The sequence below is a fragment of the Colias croceus genome, chromosome 15 (assembly GCF_905220415.1).
Source record: "Colias croceus chromosome 15, ilColCroc2.1".
NCBI lineage: Eukaryota > Metazoa > Arthropoda > Insecta > Lepidoptera > Pieridae > Colias > Colias croceus.
The window spans coordinates 9,685,375-9,707,382 of NC_059551.1; the positions used below are offsets into that span (position 1 = coordinate 9,685,375).

General features: G+C 31.9%; 1 protein-coding gene across 1 annotated transcript in view; it reads left to right on the forward strand.

The window, feature by feature from the left end:
• Nucleotides 1-22,008, forward strand: part of LOC123698288 (potassium voltage-gated channel protein Shaw-like) — a 151,469-nt gene that overhangs the window by 81,600 nt on the left and 47,861 nt on the right. The window contains exons 4-5 of the mRNA XM_045644883.1: nucleotides 5,862-6,041; nucleotides 18,397-18,618. Of these exons, the coding sequence (XP_045500839.1) occupies nucleotides 5,862-6,041; nucleotides 18,397-18,618 (402 nt within the window). The remainder of the gene's footprint in view (nucleotides 1-5,861; nucleotides 6,042-18,396; nucleotides 18,619-22,008) is intronic.

The window sequence follows — 22,008 nt, forward strand, 5'->3', positions numbered from 1 at the left end:
AGCGAGGTCCTTTTTGGAGGACTCAAAAAGGTTCGAATGTTATGATTTGTATGTGAACGTGTGTAATATTAAATATGTACCTATGTAGATATAGTTTTAAAATAATTTACATATTATGTAGAGTTAGAGACTTGAAGTAATATAAAGAAGAGGGCAAAAACAAGATACTGTTATTAATAAAATAAATATAATCTGGAAGGCAACCTACAAGATATTTTACCTTTATTTAAGTAACATTTATTCCATCATAACATGTTTAATTTAATATAAAGTTTGGCTTATCAAAGTTGTAATTTCTACTAATTATTCTTCACTAAAACTTCAGTATGTGCATAACGATGTTTGAGTAATAAAGTTAAAATTTAAGAGAAATAGTTACTCAAGTTTCGTGCATTAAAGTTTTTCCAACTCGACTTACTTGTTTGATAATATTCACTTGAGCTTGCAACTTAGCCTCGAAGACTGTAAGGCTTAAAAAGTCGATGTTTTCCTTCACAATGCATGTAGTCATGTATTAATATAGGGTAGTTATTTCTTTACTACTGCTGTAGCATATTAACAGTAGAATAAACCGATACTTGTTTGTTACATTCGGTTTTAAAAGTAAATAAAACAAATATTTGATTACAAAGTTAACCTTACCAACTCTCTCATTTATATTGTCTATGAATTAGAAATTTTGTATATTTGAACATTGTAATGTTGGTAACATAGGAACGGAATTGAAACTATAGGCATCTAAAAAAACTAATAAATTTAAATTATATCTACTTATTGCATAAAAAAAAATGTTTTTATGAATTGTTTTTACTTTTTACGGACAAGGAAGTCATTACCATAACAATAATTATTACAAACACTTCAATCTTATCTTGTAAATTGTTACAATAATTTAATTTGACAAAAACAAAACACCCATTTAACAAGATAAGTGTATAAATTACGCCTACCTTTGATGTCCTTAATTTTTAGTACTCTTGAAATTCCTTCCTAAAAACTTCTGTAATTTTGTCAAAGATGTTTCTGTATATCTGTTCTTATTATGGTTAGTAACAATTTTTTCATACGATGACGAATTAGAGTATCTTGGCCAGCTTTTGACCACCGAGCGGCCCAATGAGACCACGACACAATAGATTTTCTATTGTGTCTGCGATTCCGGGGGCTGAGGGACTATCTATTTTTAGTTGGCTCTTTAGCGTAGTTTGTTATATTTCAACTTTAGATTTTTATAAGTACTAGTATGTTTATTTAGTAGTAGGAATATTATCTGTAAACTATGATATTAAACTTTCCAGTGAAAATCCATACTAATAATATAATGCGTAAGTAACTCTGTCTGTCTGTTACTTAATCACGCCTAAACTAATGAACCAATTTTCATGAAATTTAGTATGGAGATATTTTGATACCCGAGAAAGGACATATAATACTTTTTAACCCAGGAAAATGACGTAAACCCGGAAATCCCACAGGAACGGGAACTATGCGGGTTTTTATTTGACTGCGCGGGCGAAGACGCGGGCGGACACCTAGTAATTAGGTATATTATAATAGTATCGAAGATATAACGTGGAAATAAGAAACTATATTACAAGGAGTGACAATCATTCTATTTGTATATCTTTCCAATCAAAACTTTTAATTGGTTGGAAATCTATAAAAATAACAAACAGTTTATACAGCCTTCGCGCTAATTTTACGACTTATCTTTAACACTAGTTTTAACGATTTGTGAAGCAATTATTTTTAATCACGTATCTCCATAAAAATATTGTTCTAGATAGTAATAGTTTTAACGATAACAATTTTTAAATGATTTTATGTAAGTATTAGATAAGTATGCTGTACGCATGTGAAATAGGTCTTAAAACACAGTGCGACACAAAAGTTGTTATTATCAACTTGATCTGATGATCAAGCAACAATCAACACTACCACAGCAACAACATCGGCAATAACGGCAATAGCATAGCACCAACAGCAGCAACAACAGTAATAACAGCAACAGCAACAACAGTAACAACAATTTCAACTACAGCTGCCGGAATAGCAGGAGTAACATGCGTAACAACAGCAACCGATGCAACAGCAGCAACCGATGCAACAACTTCAGCATCAACAGCTGCAACAGCAACAACAACAACAACAGCAAACCATTTTTATTCTCACTACAGAGATACAGTTCCTAACAAACAATAATCAGGTTGAATCGAGGACATGAATATTAAGATAAACTCCTTTTTAAGTGTATTGTGATGTAAAAGTTATTTCGCTGTGCTAAATAAAGTAATAAAAGTTCATCTTGAATGATAAGATTCCTTCTAAGTATCTTTTATTTTCCTTCTCCTTTACAACTTCAAAAATTAGAATTTCTTACAAAATATTAATTTAAAAATTAATTCCAATAAGGATCCATACTATAATATTATTAAGCTGAAGAGTTTGTTTGTTAACATGAAAGCTCTAATCTCAGGAACCACGGGTCCGATTTGAAAAATTATTTAACGGATAATTAGTCCATTTATCGAGGAAGGCTTATAGGCTATACACTTATCATCACGCTAAGACTATTTAGAGCGGAGAAATGCGAATAAACCACGGGGCATAGCTAGTAAATAATATAATTAATAGCTCGTGTTTATAATCCGTTATAGTATATAATTTATCAAAGTAAAATACTCGCTTAAAGCAAACACAAATAGAACATAATTATTTCAATATAACAAAAACTTTCACATCATCTAAGTAATTACTTTACTTACTTAGTAAGTTACTAAGCACATCTTTAGCACTGGAAACTTAAAGAACACTGATAAATATCTTCTTCAACTTTATTATACACATACGTGCGTATTATACAAACTTAGAGGCTAAAAATATAATGTTCAATGCAAATTTTTTATGTATATTATCTCTATGTACCTATATATTAAGCATCATTGTGCACAGTTACAGAGTTACTTTCTTGTATTTAAAAACAAGCATCTTTTGTACTAGTATGTTCGTCATTATATAATCCTAAAGCGCGACATACACGGACCACGGTGAAGATACTATAATATTTTATGTTAAGATTCTATAATATAAAATATTACAGTATCTTATGGTATCCGGTATCAGCGTTCTGACCATCATTTTTCTTTTTGTCATTGCGTACGACCCCTGTAGAACCGCCATCCTGTTTAAATGACCCGAAACACTGACACAAAATTTTGGGTCATTTGTAACTGGATGGCGGTTCTACAGAGGTCTATTATAGTATCTTCAACGTGTGTGACGCGCTTAAATCGTAAAATTGATCCACTAAAACGTTCAACATTGTTAAAAATTTCCTCGAAATATTCTATTCCAAGGATGACAGCACTGTACCATTTTATAAAATTAATAATGTAATATTCTTAGAAACATTCACTAACTATAATAATGTTTTAATCTAGTCTCAATTATTATTCGGTTCAATTACTCAGATATTGTTGTAACTCCGCTCTCGGCAGATTAAAATGAAAAACAAATAAATTTCTAAGAAATTAACTTTATTCGGAGGTTAATAAATGCCGAGATTGTAATCCGGGCACAAAAAATAATTTATACTTATTCGCTGAACTTTTCTTGTACCATCTGTTGCTTCGGGCGTTGTTTGGTCCAAGATTTGAATTAAAATGAATGCTTTGATATCAATGCTTAGTGTTATAAATTTCCATACTTTAATCTCTTTACCTACCAAATTTTACACACATCTGATCAGCCGCTTTTGTGTAAGCGGACAGCGGAGCGTAACAAACATAATATTATATACATACAATATCCATTTTTACACAGAAAATATGACTGGCTTTCCTCCCGCAGCTTCGCCTGCACTGTCAATGGATTCTTTTATTTGAATGAGATGTTTGGCCGCAGTAAAAAGTACTCTCTAGCCTCCTAATTGTCTCCAGTCGCAAAAATCACATCATAAATTCGCTCCATTGCGACGTGTAACTAATCAAGAAACTTCCGCATTTTACATCGCATTACGGATGAGTAGAAAATAAGTTAAGTAGGATAGTAACAATCGCGTATTCCTATATTTGTACCACTTCAATCATAGGCATGGAACTGATCCCAGCTAGCGGGCAATTTACGACTCCATAAAGTTAGATTTTATGCGCCACCAGTCAAAGGGTTGACTTCAGCTATGTTATAAATAAGTACTAATTTATACTACAGATGTACTCAATCATAATATATTGAAATCATTGTTTTACTACGTGTTACTTGTGTAATAATGTGAGTAAGATTGGTTTAAATTATAATGTTATCATCGTATAAATGTTATCTGGTTAAAACCGTGGATTCATTAATAGCCTAGGCTCTTAATCAAACGACGTTTAATCAAGAGGCTACTACAAATAAAATATTTTACTCTAAACATTAAATAAAACACAAATAAAATAAACAATATGATACAACAACGATGGTAAAACATAACAAATACATCAAAAATTACAAAATTCGCTTACAAATTTTCGAGTAATCCCCCATTAACACAATTTCACATGAGTTCAAATAATATCAATTACATACAGCAAATTATATGAAAACAAAACATGAGAAGCACCAACTTCGCTCTTTCCGAGATGAAATTTTGTAAATTCTGTTCAAAATTCGTTTGACAAATTCACAACAAGCGAATTAATTCCGCTCCATCGCTCGCTGATGATTGAAAGGCTTCTAACGCAGCCGGGTAAACAGATGTGATAATATTATCATGTTACATTGGAGATAATTTTATTAATAAATTAGGGTTTTGGCGACTAATCACTACGTCATAGTATAAAACAAAGTCGCTTTCTCTGTCCCTATTTCTCTATGTATGCTTAATTCTTTAATACTAAGCAACAGATTTTGATGTGGTTTTTTTATATATAGAGTGATTTAAGAGGAAGGTTTTAGTATATAAATTATAAGGTCTTAAACAAAGCTGGCGAAGTCGCGGGCGGAAAGCTAAAATTTATAAAAATGAAATTATATCGGGGGTAATAATTATTGATTATTTAGCTGTTCGTGACTCTATAGACATGATATCTTCCTTCCTATGACATTTCCACCCCCTATTTCAATCTATACGTGTGTTTGTTCAGCTCATTTAGAAACACATGTAAGAATAGGAAAATACATCGTAATCTGTTGGGTTTTAGTGTCACAAGAAATGAACAGAAAGCTATTTTCAGATAGTAAGAAGGATGGTGACATCGTCTAAATTAAATTATAATAAATTAGTCTTTGTAAATAAAATATCTTTCTACGCAGTGCCTCTTAAGTATTTCAGAGTTCTCTACCCACGTACCTCGATCCTATATGCCTTTGGTTTTCCCATTACAATGCAGATTTGTCAAATGTATCACGATACGTGTACTGCAATGCAAATAATCGTTAGAAATAGAAACTGCCATCCCTTCTGCTTAAATAAATAAACAAAAAAAATGAATATAGTTTAAAAAACAAAAAAAAAACACGCTATAAATAAGATATTAATGAAATTATTGTGTTGGTCCTTGATACTGTAAAATTTAAATTATATCTCTTCGTCTAAATGAGTCGGTTACATGCAGACAGTTAGATGAAGGTAATAAAAGCGTGTTAATAATCTTAAAATTTTATTTTTACAAAGAACATAACGGTCATGCTTGCCTTCAATATAAAACAAATTCATGTTATTCAAAAAGACCACAAACATTATTTAAAATAGTAAGAAAAAAGGTAGGAAATAAGAATCACAAACTATAAAATATATGCTAATAAACTATTACGTATATAAATACACCGTAAAAATTATGCATACTCTCCTAAAATAACCAATTAACGGTTATATATTTCAGAATACCCTGGCGATCCTGGACAAACTGGACATCGACAGTGAGAAGCCCTCAGAGGAGGAAATTGCGAGGCTCTTCGGCTATGAGGAGGCGTATCACTCTGGTGAACTGGGGATATGGCAGAGGATCAAGCCGAAGGTCTGGGCGCTGTTCGACGAGCCATCTAGTTCACCGTCTGCAAAGGTAATAGAAATTTAAAGGCGTAAAATAGCTTGATAGATTTATAACAAAAACAAATAATAATAATAAATTGTAGAATAGATTAGCTAACGAGGCGGGATTCGAACCCGCGTTTTTGCCGTGCCAGGGCGACGCCTGAGCCGAGAGGCCACCAGTAATCCGTGTAGGTCGCCTAAACATTATTATATTATGCATTTTATCATTTTTTTTACAAATTTTTAAACTTTAATAATACATTTAAGAACACAAGAGTCTGCTCTTAACCGCAAGCTCGCTGTAAATTGTTCGACATGGATTGAAAAATACGTTAAATAAATTTTGCTAAAATTCGGATAGTTTTTATTCTCATTAAAATCTCATTTCACTGAACAAGAATTTAATATACCCGTGTAAAATTCAACATAATAGAGCAATGAAGATTATCGAATTTCACAGGTGATCTGTCTCGTGTAAAATTCAAATAAAATTTTCAATCTAAAATGAATTTAAGCTTCCAATACCTTAGATTCAACGTCCAATGAAATAAAATAAATCTGCATTTTAAGCTCCACAAATCAAAGCGATTTGCACTCGTTTATTATTATTGATAGGATTCGAACTGCATAGAATAGAGATAGAATAATATTTTTAACGTGTTTTTGATTGAAGTGCAAAAACTAAAATTGAGCTTTTGTTTGTTGAGAAAAAATTTTAGTTCTAATATACAATTTTAGAACAAACGTATTTGAAATGAAATAATAGATTTTCTAGTCGATTTTTTGGTAGGTGGTTAATTTCCATAGAGATTTTAATAGAGCAATAGAACACGTTAGTACAAGGGTTATACACAAATTATGCGTCTAAAATCAAATTCACAGAAATGGCTCATTCTAGTTCCAAACATTTAATGCGAATGAAACACAACTGTTACTTACCGTTAATATATCTAGAGGAAATGTTAAAGGTTAAAAGTTTATTCGTCGAATCGTTGTATGAGATAATCTCTTGAAGTTTTACCTCAAAGGATAAATAACATTTAGTTCAATTTGTGACATAATCTAACGTACAAAAGCAGTTGTATTTCAGTAACAGAATGTATATCTATACTAATATTATAAAGCTGAAGAGTTTGTTTGTTAGTTTTAAGGCGCTTATCTCAGGAACTACTGGTCAGATTTGAAAAATTATATCGGTGTTAGATAGCCCATTTATCGAGGAAGGCTATAGGCTATAAATGCTATAGTATATTATTACACTAAGACCGACAGGAGCGTAGCCACGAGGGTGAAACCGCGAAGCGCAGCTAGTACTACATAAAATGTACGAGATCTCAATTTTTATTGCGATTACCTTTTTGCTATATCCTTAGGCACTAATCCAGCATCACGTAAGGCTATTTTGACCTTTTTTAGTGTTTATTTTGATACTTAAAGAATCGTTAACGACTGTCAAACTTTTTTATATGTTCCGTTAAATCATGTGGAGTTGGTATCGTCTGTGGGTGTGGATTAGGTTTCTACGTGTAAATAGTGTAACTAACACTTTACTAGTTTTCTAGTTAAGTATTCCTTTATTATATTGTTTGCCATTATTAAGCTAAAATATTATTTCTTATTGTAGGTATAACAAAAAAAATTTAAACAGTGCAAGCATTCGGATTAAAATTAAATACTTAGCAGCCTTGTTACAAAATATATTATAGACATTGAATATAATCAAGAAAATATCATTAAGAAATCAGATATAAATAATTTAACAACGTACCTGGTGCTATGGTTTTTCTATTTAACTACTAGCGGTCCGCACCGGCTTCGCCCGTGGTACATGTTTGCGTTTTCTCTCCATAAGAACCATCCTCGTACTTCAAGGAATATTATAAAAAAAGAATTAACGAAATCGGTTCAGCCGTTCTCGAGTTATGCGCTTACCAACACATTTTGCGATTCATTTTTATAGTATAGACTAGCGGTCCGCCCCGGCTTCGCCCGTGGTACATGTTTACGTTTTCTCTACATAAAATCCATCCTCGTACTTCAAGAAATATAATAAAAAATTTTTTATCGAAATCGGTTCAGCCGTTCTCGAGTTATGCGCTTACCAACACATTTTGCGATTCATTTTTATATATAAGATAACTGAACTAATGTAATGCTGCAGCCTGGAACGTCGTGTAACAAACTATTTCCGAAGTTCGAACCTGATTTCAATAGCATAAAATCCAATTTCCAATAACTCGGTTAACTTACTCGGAAATAAGAGCACAGGCGCAGGATTGCACTTTGCCAGAGTTTTTTATTAAACTCCAACTCATATAGAAGCCACAGCCTTTGAAAGGAAAGTCATTACAATTCTACTAGATATTTGTCGTGTTTACAACTTTGTTCAAGTTATAGATAATGGTATATTGTGCATTGTTACGGATCCTCGTGGATGTGACTTTGATAAAGACTAGATGAATTAATTTTATACTTTGTAGACGGTAAGTAATTGTTTACTGGTAATAAAAAGGTAAGAATTGGCTGACTGCTTTATCAATGCATAAGAATATAATATATATAACTTTGTCTCCATGAGCAGTGACACATTAAAATATTTGAAATTCGCCCCTTAACTATGTTTGTATAAAACTCGTCAATATTTAAGAAAGAAAGAAAAAATATTTATTGCCACATTTTACACACACTTAACAACTACTTATATATTACATAAATAAATAAGTTATATAATAATATGCATCTTTTTTCTCCAAAATCTTTTGCAACATGTTAATATACCTAAGCAATAGCGAGCTTCTTTATCCAAGTTAATTCTGATTCAATAATACTTCATATATCCAGACGGTTTTTAATTTCACTTAATAAGATATTCCACAAAATATATCCAATTCGGATCTTCATTTTCATACAACGATTTTTATGAAATTCTCCCTAAAAAATCTTATAATCTATAATAATGCGATTCCACGTTGACCTTTAGACCTAAGATATCCTTAATTACCGTATAGAATAGTTCAAGTAATTCGCCTTTCCGAGATAAGATATCTGTCGTGGCTTTACTAAAGATTGAGTGCTCTTAGTATTAAGTGTGGAGCAATTTGAGTCACTCAAAGCGGTCTTGATTAACTTTTGGTCCTTCGAGCGTATCTTAAATCTCAAGCGCTATAAACCTAAATTGGGCTGTTGCTTATTATATTTAATGATATTTTTGTATTGAAGAGGTCTGGTGGTATATAGGTAGCTAGATAGATTATCCTTCATTGTCCACACATAAAATTAACTTAAAACACAGAAGAAATTAAAGTTTTTTTACGGATTTTAAGCGCGATAAATTAATTATATTAATATCCCGATGTTTCGCAAATTCAAATGTATAATACTCGCGATAAATCAAACAAGAAAATACTATAAAACACAGAAGACAAACATTAAGTATGTACAAATGGCAGTCTTATCGCTAGATAGCGCTCTCTTCCAGACTATCTATACATATAATAAATCTGTAGAAGGGTCAATTCTGTACATTGAAAATATTGAAAAAATAAATAGCAGGGGGTGTTACTGGATCGATACCAAACCCAAATATGTGATTAAAAAAATTTTTGTCTTTCTGTCTGTCTGTCTGTCTGTATGTGAAGGCATCACGTGAAAACTAGCGGTTCGATTTCGATGAAACTTGGTATAATTATACCTTATTATCCTGGGCGTAAAATAGGATACTTTTTATCCTGGAAAAATACGTAGAAAAAAATTAATCTTAATTTTTCAGTTTTATCCATAGACGTTGTTCCGTAGAACCGCGAACACACGTTGCGTATTATTATAGGCCTAGCCCTATTTGGGAATTGGGTCCAATAGATATTTATAAGATGTTATTGACAGAGGTACTCAAAATGCAGAAATAACCATCCACGCGAAGACCGACATCCGCGCGGACGGAGTCGCGGGCGGAAGCTAGTTATTAATATAAATAAAGAGAATTGGTTGTTATTTTATAAGGTGCAATTTCGCATCACAAATTTATTGAAAAAGTTAAGGGCCCATTCTTATATTTTGCGTCACATGTAAGGGTAGTGAATAAAATCGGAGATTGGATAAATCTATTTTTCGTTAGATATTAGCTGAAATTAGCAAATTAATATCCTGACTAAAATGAGCTTGTTATTATAGGCATTTTATATACGAGTATAAAAAGTTACCTAGTATTTATATTGAAAAAAAATCAAAGAACGTTCTTATAATTAGGTACGAGTAAAAGAAATGAATATTTATTTTAAGATATCGATGTTATTATAATTATTTATACGACATGTTACTATATTATTAAAGATTCTCTTTTTCATCCTACGTAATAAAATGTATCAATTTGCTAAAAATACATTTTACAGGTAACAAAGAAGAACTTTGTGACGTGAACAAATTGTTTATACGGTCCAATATCTACACTATTTGTCATGATCGTTATATTACTGCCGATAAAACTACGATCCTTTTTACAATTTTTTGAATTTTATTGCAATATAAACTTTAAAAAATGTATACTGGCACAGTTAACTAAGTGACTCCTGTGTTATTTTTTCTATTTTAATAATTGTTTATCATAAGCGATAAAAATGTATTATTGCTGTAGTGTGAATTGTATGAAATATATACCTAACTAGCTGTGCCTCGCGGTTTTACCCGCATTGCTCCGCTCCTATTGGTCTTAGCCTTCCTCGATTAATTACTATCTATCGGTGAAATAATTTTTAAAATCGGACCCGTGGTTCCTGATATAAGCGCGTTCAAGCAAGCAAACAAAGAAACTCTTCAGCTTTACAATATTAGTTAAGACAACCTATTATAACGAAAAGTGTATATGATAAATAACATCACACTACTACAACAGGAGCGTAGACGAACGAAGTCGCGTAGCAAACCTAGTATTATAAAACATTACTGTGAATCCCTTTCAAGTGAACTTCAAGACGACTATTTCTTCTTCCATTAATTATTATTGGACACAATGAAAACATCTGTCGCCTGAATCTAAACGTGACTACGTTCTTTGTAAATTGCTCAAGGAGTCTGGGCTGTAGAATAATATTGATCTGTTAAAATGTTTTTCATAAATATTCTTAGATATAAGTACTGATGATATATCGTATTAGGGACATAATTATTTATACTAAAATGTTCAATTTCGAAGAAAAACTTTCTTTAATTTAATGTTAATTTAATGTTATGGATCAACTTAATTTTTTATAACCATGTTGTTACAAGACTTTTTTTAAAAGTGTAGCATTATAGGTTACTAAATAATTCGAATATAGATAATTTAATATTTTTTTCTGACTCGGAAAAACTTCCGCCTTATAAAAACTATAATGAACAATAATATTTGAATGTCAGAAAAGCATATTAAAAAAATGAACTTGGAAATATAAATTAACTTGGAAATATAAATTAACTGGGAAATGAAGAATTATTAGAACATAAATGAAAATTGGACTCAATCATTTATCTTATTTCATTACACAAACAAATAACAAGGAAAAGTATTACAAATACAATAAAATTAATGAAAATATCAATTTAGAACAAAAACATTACAGCAAAAAGGAATTGTCGAAACCGAAAAGTGAAAAGCAAATTAATCAAAAAATTTCTTTTGAAAAATGATCGTTATAAAACCGGTATTATGTTAATCCAGCGACAAAATAATATCATAAAAATTTGAAGGAGAAAATTGTCTTTGAGTTGATGTAACTTTTGTGCAAAAATGATTAATTAATTCCATCCTTTGTTGGATATAGTTAATGTACAATCGGTAGGTATCTTGAGCTACTGTTTTCACCAGGAGAATATTATTATATTATCTTCTTCTTTAGTCATACAAGTCGTATCCTAAGTTCATAATATGTTTGTATGTGATTTTAATTTTAAAGTGAAACTTGTTTAGGTACCTACGTTGAGAATAAAACTTCAATGTCGCATCATGGCAATACCGTTACGTCATGGAGTAAGGCGACGATTTTGGTATATTTGAATCTTATCGAAGAAGTTTCACGTTTGACACGTTTGCTCGGCACACACGCTCTTTTTTTTAGTTAAACTCAAGTTTAAAGAATATACTTCATATATGTACTTATGGTAGAATAAAAATGGCGACCATCATCACCCACGACATTGTTCCATGTAAGGTAAGGTAAGACATAAAGAAGTTGTTTGTAAATGCGATCCGTCTCATTTTCGTGACCTACAGGAATTTCTTATTAGCTGTTTGAGCCAGCATGGACTGTCCAAAACTCCCAAAAGACTACACGTAGATTAAATGTCTCAAATGAAATACTCGGGCTAGAAAGACACTGAACATTTGGTACCTGAGAGAAATCATGAGAGAAAACTTTGGAATGGTTTTCGACAGGATTGCAGTATGGATATTTATTAAAATGAAGAAATGCAATGAATAATTTTTGTGTTTAATATCTGTTTTTAGTAATAGTTTGAAAATAATTTTATTGTTTCCCTGGTAAAATTCTGCAAAATGTGTGACACGAAGATGATGATAAATTATTTATTAGTGAAGAGTTGAAATAAGAATCACGTAAATGATTGTAAAGGAAAAGTTTAATGCTTTAAGGGAAATGTAGACAAATTAAATGATCCATACATCTATATCTAAACATGAAAAATTCAATTTGACGATAAAACATACATCCCTACTTAATATTATAAATGCGAAAGTAACTCTGTCTGTCTGTTATGCTTTCCCGCTTAAACCTCTCAACTGATTTTGGTGAAATTTGGCACAGACAATCTTTACACCCTGAGAAAAAACATAGGCTACCTTTCATTGCTAAGTATGTACCACGGGCGAAGCCGGAGCGGACCGCTAGTTTTATATAAAACAGTCCAATAAATTATCATCTTTATTCTATAGAAAGAACCGGAGTACTACTTTTTGTGATATACTTTTTTATTATTATTATTTTTTTATTTTTTATTAATATATTTTTTATAATATATACTTGAATAACAAGATACATAAGTATTCACAAATAATATTGCTTTACCATTTCCTCGTAGTTTTTCCATTATTTGCGACGAATTCACACTTGACGCAGTAATAAAAGGAAAATAAGACCTTGATAAAGGATGAAAATAATGTTCTTTTCATGTCACAAAATAATAACATCAAAGGAAACACGACCTTTAGGGTGAACATGACTTAGAGAATTTGGATTTTTATTTAAGGGGTCTCTAAATAATACTAAAATGGATCGGAGATGATAAAATCTCGTGTTTATAACAAAATTTAATATTTGGGTAAATTATGATGGTTGAAAACATTGCTAAACGTTTCTAGGGTATTTTTACGGTGATAAAGAAAAATAGAATATAGGTATTATAATTTTCATTCAGTCGACTACGATGCATTTCTCATTCGTATGCTTTTCAACTTTTTTAACATATTTTGTCCCTTAAATTTCAGTCCACGAACATAAGAATTCCTTGTTCCTGTCTTACGTATGAAATGCTGTTATTCCTTCTTCTATTTTGACGAGAGAAACTTCTAGAATTTAGAAAGTTGTATATATACTTGCAGATATGATCAAGACATATAAGTTTATACTTGTCAATATACAGAATTAAAACTAAAGAATTAAAATTCGTCTTCATTTTCACTAGATTTTTGTCAAAAATACCAACAACATCTGAGATAACCACTCCGTCTTACCTTTGTTACTTTCCATCAAACCCAGAACCTTTCAGTCGAATAACCATTGATCTAAAAAGGTCAATGAATATGAAAAATACTCAAGAATGTCTGTAAAGTCAATATGTGCGAAAATTTATTTTCAGTAAGGGTTAAAGGATCCACGATACATTTTAACCCCGTTCAAAATTCAGCGCGTCATGGTACTTATTTTTATGAATCGGAAGGTTCTAAAAGTTACGAAAGGGAATGATTAATGGCTTAGGGATCTATTTATTCACTGGTTTTTGTTAATATATGCTAAGATGATTTTGAATCTTTTTAAATATTGAATATTTTCGTAGTTATTACATACAGTTTTTTTAATAGTGTTTTAAATCTTGAATATTCGTAGTACCTACATAATATTGTTATACGCATTATTTCTACAATTTATTTCTTGTTTTGTGTGTTCTTAAAATGTAAATATTTAGAGCGGTAGTCCAGAGATTAAGACTTCTAAGTTCTAACCTAACTAACTCTAGATTAAGAGTTTGACTAGTCTATTTTAATTTTAAATTGAATTGTTCAATTTTGTTTACATTACATTTTAGCGAAGTAAAATATGCAAATGAGATCCGCTTGTCGTAAAACCAAAAGTTCTGGTGGCATGTGACATAGCTACCAATAATCGTGGCACCAATAAAGCAGGCATTGTGAATTATGACCAGCAACCTCATGGGAGGTCTGTATTGCAATGGGCTGATGATAATAATCTATCCATATTTATTACCAACTAGTTAACCCACAGACATTATCTGTTTTTGCAAGGTTTTTGCATGAACTGACAAAAAGGTTAAATTTAAATCAATGTTAATTTTTCTTATTTTTAAGGCAAATTTCTTTAGTTTATCTTTCATATCATTAGAAAAATCTCTCTTCATTCTATCGTTAGCGATAAGAAAATCAAAATCGGTCCAGCTGTACACGCGTGATACCGTGACCAAAGGGAAATATGAATTCATTTTTATACGGTATATTTGTGTGCGGGTGCATTTTCTTCAAAACAAAATCAAGTCCTTGTAATATGAAAAAAAAAACATTAAATGTAACTGTATGTAAATTACACACCATTTAATAAAAACAAACGACGTTACTGCAATTTAACTCATCCTTTGTCATTTTTACAAAGGAGAATAATGTAATGGTAGCATACATTTAAATCCATTTAGATGTATGCAATATTTAAATATAAATGTTTCAATGTATTTTTATTCATACAAGCCTAGAATTAATAAATAAAATTAAATATATAGTCTACTAGTGGTCCGCCCCGGCTTCGCCCGCGGTACATTTTTCGCAATAAAAGGTAGCCTATGTCCTTTCTCAGGTATCAAAATATCTCCATGCCAAATTTCATGCAAATTGGTTCAGTAGTTTAGGCGTGATTGAGTAACAGACAGACAGACAGAGTTACTTTCGCATTTATAATATTAGTATGGATGTAATGCGGTAAAGTAGCTTTTTAAATGTCAAAGTATATTTTAAATAGGAGACGAAAAAGTGTTTCATAACGTAATTTATCCAATATCATTGTAAATGACTATAAAAATACTAGCTTACCGCCCGCGGCTTCGCCCGCTTTCTCTAAAACGATTTGAGATTTAAACTATCCTATCTCTCAAGTTATCCAACTGCACATTGTGTGCGAATTTTATTATAATCGGTTAAGTGGTTTAAGAGTCCATTGAGGACAAACATTGTGACACGAGATTTATATATATTAAGATTATTAAAATAAATTCTTTCAGTCTAGTTAAACTCCATAATTACATTACTGATTGAACGATACGCTCATTATTATTTTCCTTCCCATTAAACTTATTATGTACTTACTAAACAAATTACGTTTCAGCCCATTAAGTAAACATAGAAATATTTTATTTACCTCGCGAATTTAATGTTTATAATTCTGTTCAATTAAGAGGCTAATTTTAACTTCTAATCTATACTTATATTATAAAGCTAAAGAGTTTGTTTGTTTGAATGAGCTAATCTCAGGAATTACTGGTCCGATTTGAAAAATTGTTTCGGTGTTAGATAGCACATTTATCGAGGAAGGCTATAGGTTATAGGTATATCATCACACTAAGACCAACAGGAACGGAGCAATGCGGGTGAAACCGCGCGGCACAGCTAGTATAAGATATTTGATTAAGATTGTTTATGTTTAATATGTTTTTCGTTTCCCTGTATGTTTATGTTAGTTGGATACTTTAAGAAACGTTAAAAGTTTATATACAAATAATTAAGTGGTGTGCTATATATACATATAAATCTCATTCTTTTGTTGTTTCGAGTTTAAGAAACCATCTGGATTATATTATACTAGCTGTTTCACCCACATTGCTCCGCTTCTGTTGATCTTAGCGTGATTATATTATATCGCCTATAGCCTTCCTCGATGGACTATCTAACACCTAAAAAGAACTTTTCAAATCGGGCCAGTAGTTTCTGAGATAAGCGCGTTCAAACAAACTCACTCACTACAACTTTATAATATATTACTAGTTTTCCGCCTGCGGTTTCGCCCGCGTTTTCAAAGAAAAACCCGCATAGTTCCCGTTCCCGTGGGATTTCCGGGATAAAACCTAGCCTATATTACTCGTGGATAATGTAGCTTTCGAATGGTGAAAGAATTTTTAAAATCGGTCCAGTAGTTTATGAGCCTATTCGTTACAATCAAACAAACAAACAAAGTTTTCCTCTTTATAATATTAGTGTAGATTAGTATATTAGTATTAGTATAGATAGATCCAAAAGATGAATGTTTCAAATTTCAAATTGAAACCTCTCAAATACATTAAACCATTGTTCACGATTCATAGTGTATTTATAACTACGATTAAAACATCAATAAAACTTCAACCTTTACTAGATAACTATAAAATAACTATAAAACCGCAAAGCAAGTCACTCAGAAGGTTTTAATGCTCTCACGATGAGCGGATTATCGTGACTCCGAACCCTCAGCTTGTTTTGTTAAAAGACAATAGAAACAAACGGTGAATGGATATACGCTATAATGGCACGAAAAATTCACATTTACGTGGTGCAATTTTTAAGATGTAGCGTTAAAATATTATACAAATATGTCGTCTTTTCTGACGTCTTTGTTAATATTGTACTTACTAAAGAATGTAGGTCCGTTATGCTTTCATGGTCTTCCACGGAAATTAAAGTTTTAAAAACTATCCTTAACACAATATGTCTAATAATATTATTACAATTTCAAGTTTCCACCCATATTTTATCGAAATTCATAGAGAGAACGTTACAAAAATAATTTTGAAAGTACACGGATCACACACAAGTTTGGGATAATGAAATAAAAACGATTGTGATCTTAATTGCCATTTATTGAAAAAACATTGATACTTACACATAATTGTACACTTATTTAACTAAAAATAATTTAAAAAGTAGGAAGCTTATAACTTGTAACAAACCTTTAAAAATGTGACCTGCCATGTCCATAATACAACGATTTATGACGCTTCTTATTCGCGAAAGCCGATTTTTCTTAAAAGCCAACGTTTCCATTGAATTTGTTACTTAAATATATGAAAGCGGTTTAAACTCAGGTATATTTAAACGCAGTTTTGCTGAAATATCACGTTTTATTTAAACGAGAGTTCATTCAATAATTTTAAATGATCATTGAAATTTATAAGCTTTTGTCGATCTTTGTGTGTGTTTATTTAAACTGTAATAGAGAATATTTTTAGATATACAGAGGCGATATTCACACCCACGTGTCTTTGCCTTACTCATGAACCTGTCTATATGAATTAATTCTTTTTTAACTGACTGTTCTATTCTTAACAGCCGGAAATAGGCATTCATTCTTATATGTAGAGACTAGCTTTCCGCCTGCGGCTTCGTTCGCTTGTGTCTAAAACCTTATAAATCATAAATTCAAATTCAATATATTCGACTTTGGTTTATACTATGTAGTGTAGACTTAACAGTAGAATACCCAATTCCTTCTGAAATAAAAAAAAAAAATATTAGTGAACAAAACAAATCGCGGTCACATAAAACAAACAATAAGGAAATAACACGCACTGCCATTTCCTGCAAGCATCTCGGCTAAAAACATTTTCTATACGGAAAATAAGCGAGTAATTACTAATGGTGGTTGTAACGGGAAATTGCTAGCAAAATATAATATTCATAATGTTTAGTTTAACAACAATTCCGTTCTCCAAACGTTAGAGGTAAATATTTGGGCGGCTCGGACTAACTTGCGGACGGGATTCTGCGAAATAGTGGCTTGACTTGCGTTGAGAACACTTCTTGGAGCGTTTGTCCAGTGAAAAGTGAACTTGTATCAACGACAAGGGTTCAGGAAAGAATTTAGGCTAGACATATATTACCATTACGCCATACAAAATTAAGTGTTTTTTTAAAGAAATTTCCTTTTAGTACATTTCAAATTTTAGTTTATAAATTTATTAACTTTAAAATTTAAGCGAAGCAGCTTTGCGACGAAAATGCATCGAGAGGTCGCTCTTTCTATGTGAATCCGGCTAATATAAAAATTCCAATACGATCACAAACCCTACTGCGCTGCCATACTTAAAATCTACAGTGCACTTGCTGCTCAAAATAACCTTTCGACTAATATAATACCCTGTTCCAGGTGATATCAGCTGCATCAGTGTTCTTCATCTGCGTCTCCGTGCTCTGTTTCTGCCTGAAGACGCACCCCGACCTGCGGGTGCCAGAACCCTTCGACATGGAGAACTTTACCCTCAACGGCACCTTCCTCTGGGAGGAGAACGACCAGCCCCATGTCGCTTTCTTCTATATCGAGCTGGTCTGCAACGTGTGGTTCACGATTGAACTGCTGGTTCGATCTGTGGTAAGTGTGAAGATAGCTTAAGATTTACAGGCTCTGGTAAGATAAAGGTGGCAAATAAATTTTTCTTTTGCAATCTTTTATCTATTGGCTAAAGCAAAAGTGTTAACAAAGGAAAGTTGCTAAATAGCGTATAGCTAGTAAGTACATCAGAATTGGCTTAAGAAATTATAAACGATATTACATCGCACATTTCTTAGGTCCCCTGCTAAATGTAAAATGTGTATAGAGTTTAATTGATAAAAAAATATTAGCCATGCATACAGATCAGGCAGGATATTTATTGTAATTACATTGTAAGGTAGGCAGTTATAACCAGTTTCGTAATAGTAACCGCCTGAACTTTTGAAGTGTAGAAAATTCCAGAAAATTAATTAGAAATATAACTAAATGCGGGCGCTCTCAATTCATATCTTCAAAGAATACCATCTTAGGTGCTGACCTACTGAGGCTTCGCAAAGAAAACATTTTCGCAATATTCAACTTAATTATGCTTCGAAGAATTTTACTGTTTTCCCTGTGTAACAATTTTGAACTTTATTGTTTGACAAGTTCAAGTTGATTACAATATTCTTAGATTTGTTTTTGGTGTCCATAATTTTTGAGACGATGGATAAATAATAATTTTTGCTTCTGCCTTGCATCACTGATTACTTTCATTAGTGATAGAACATTCTAGGGAATCAAATTTATAGTCTGTGGTAATAATCTATATCATTAATATAGGTTAATGTGTGTTAAGATGCCTACTCATACAAAAAAAACATACAGAACTCATTATACTCGAAATATAGGTAATATTTCGTGCTTGCGTTTTCTTCATCTTTCGAGTAATTTTTACGATTACAATTTTTTTTTTATTAAAACACACGCTCAATGTTTTAAACGCACATAACTTCAATGAACTATCTATACTAATACGAGTTATAAAGCTGAAGAGGGTGTCTGTTTGTTTGTTTGAACGCGCTAATCTCGGGAACTTCTGGTCCGATTTGAAAAATTCTTTCGGTGTTAGATAGCTCATTTATCGAGGAAGGTTATAGGTTATATATCAGCTCGCTAAGACCGACAGGAGCGGAACACTGCGGGTAAAACCGTGGATCACAGCTAGTCATTAATAAAAGCGGAACTCAGGCCATATTTTTCTTCAACGCTTCTATGTTTTTGACCCCCTTCCTCCATCAGATCCATAACAAGCCTATTCATTCCGTTCAACTGTCAGGCACTATTTCCTCAGCATTCAAAGAAATCGGATTCCAATTTATCGTGAGGGTTCGAGTGTCAACAGCTCTCACGCGTGACTGGTTTACGAAGTTGAACAAATTGAATATGCTCTTATTTTGTGAACAACTAGTTTAACAAAATGTAGTAGACTGTTTTCGGTGTGATTGCTCATGAGTACGAACTGTTACGTATATAATATAATTATAGTATATTTTTCTAAATAATAACAGATTTTTGTGAAATAATGTGTTAATATCTAATGGAACATGTGTTTTGTCATTTTGCTTTGCTGCGTTTTATATAATTGGACTGCGTGATGCGTGTATAAAAAGTGTTTTGGATAAAAATAATCAAGTTTAAATTAAAACTACGTTCATCAAACTGGAAAGAACATTCCAGAAAATAAAAATTTAACAATCCCCAAAATAAAATAAAAATTGGCCAAAATTTCGTCCACAACCCGGTATTTGTTAAAACGCAAAAAAGTTTCAAAGCGATTGAAGTGTAGGGAAAAAAGTACGCATTTTAAAGGTCTCCTGTTTGCGCCCGTGGCTTTTGTTGCCATCTCCTTTGAAGCTTGCCTTTTTAGCAGATACCCGAATAGGAAGTAATTGCTTTTAACTCATTTTTACGGGTTCTCTTTCATTACACGTATCTTTGCGAAAGAGTCTCATTGTTAAGTACCAAGCGATTTTTGAGCCCGAATTATTCTGTGTTTTCAGCTTCTGTATCGGATACTATAGAAATAATGATAAACGGTAATTTATACTTTAATACTCTGAGAATAGAATAGGAATTTGTATTACTAATATTTTATAGCTCAAGAGTTTTTTTGTACGCGCTACCGCAGGAACCACGGGTCCGATTTGAAAAATGATTTCACTGTTAGATAATCCATTTATCGACTATAGACTATATTATATCATCACGCTAAGACCAATAACAGGGAAACAATGCATGTGAAACCGTGGAATTCAGCTAGTTACGTATATTTCAGGATAATAATGTGATTTAAAAGGAAGATCTCATCACCATAATCCTTTGGAGTAATCCTACTTTTGAATAGTGGAAATCCACCACTTACTAACTCTAAACTTAACTACTAGTGTAAAGAGCATGAATATATTGGCCAAACTTCATCCCCACTGCCTTAATACCGTAGTTTAATAAACTGTTCATAAATCTTTTATACTAAAACTATTCTGTATCTTACTTCGCATATTTCATATTAGCGCTTGAATGTTAGTAGCTGTAGACACTAAGCATATGCTCAAAAACACTACTTTAATTTACGCGACGTATAATTTGTAAATTAAATTTGTTTATACGTCTCAAAATGGTTTCAATACTTGTACCTTATTTTATTCTAACGTTTCGACTTGACTAGGCTTTATATAAACTCCCTATTTGTATCTAAAACATAAACTCTACTCTCTTTTATACCTAAACATAACTAACATAACAAGAAAACATTGAGAAAATCTTCAAGAACATAAACAAAAACTATTCCTACTCCTGTTACCATATGAAATAAACACTTTCAATCTTCACACTCAAACTTCCCATAACATCGATAAGTCATAATTCATATTGACAAGTGCCTTGCTAACAAGAACCTCACATTACATAACATGCGGTTACCAACACGAAGTTTTTATTACCTGATGCTTTGGCAAACATCCAAAAGTTCGCTAAAAAGCCAATCTTCGGAAATCGCTTGATATTTGGATCGCGGCCCGCTTTATAAGTTTTAATGAATAACACCGAGAGGTATTGATTGACTTTTGGAATTTGTGTGGTTTCGTTTATTGGATTACGAATCTGGTCGTACTTTTCCTTTAGTATTTAAGTCACAAATACGAGGAACTGTTTATTTTCTTTAACACTTCATTATATCTACACAAATACGTTTAGAATATACGGAAACTAAGAAGTATTTTATCAGTATTTTTTGTAGACGTCTTTAGTAGTTTTTTAGTGTCCTCTAAAGACGAAGAATGCTAAGTGAATTATTATACAACTATGTATTCTAGCTCTTTCTATCGAAAGAAATAACTTATAGCATTAGCACATCACTAGGTACCTACTTATATCTGGTGACAAAGGTGACTGATATAGTGATCTATCAACGCACAGCCCAAACCGCTGGACGTATCGGGCTGAAATTTG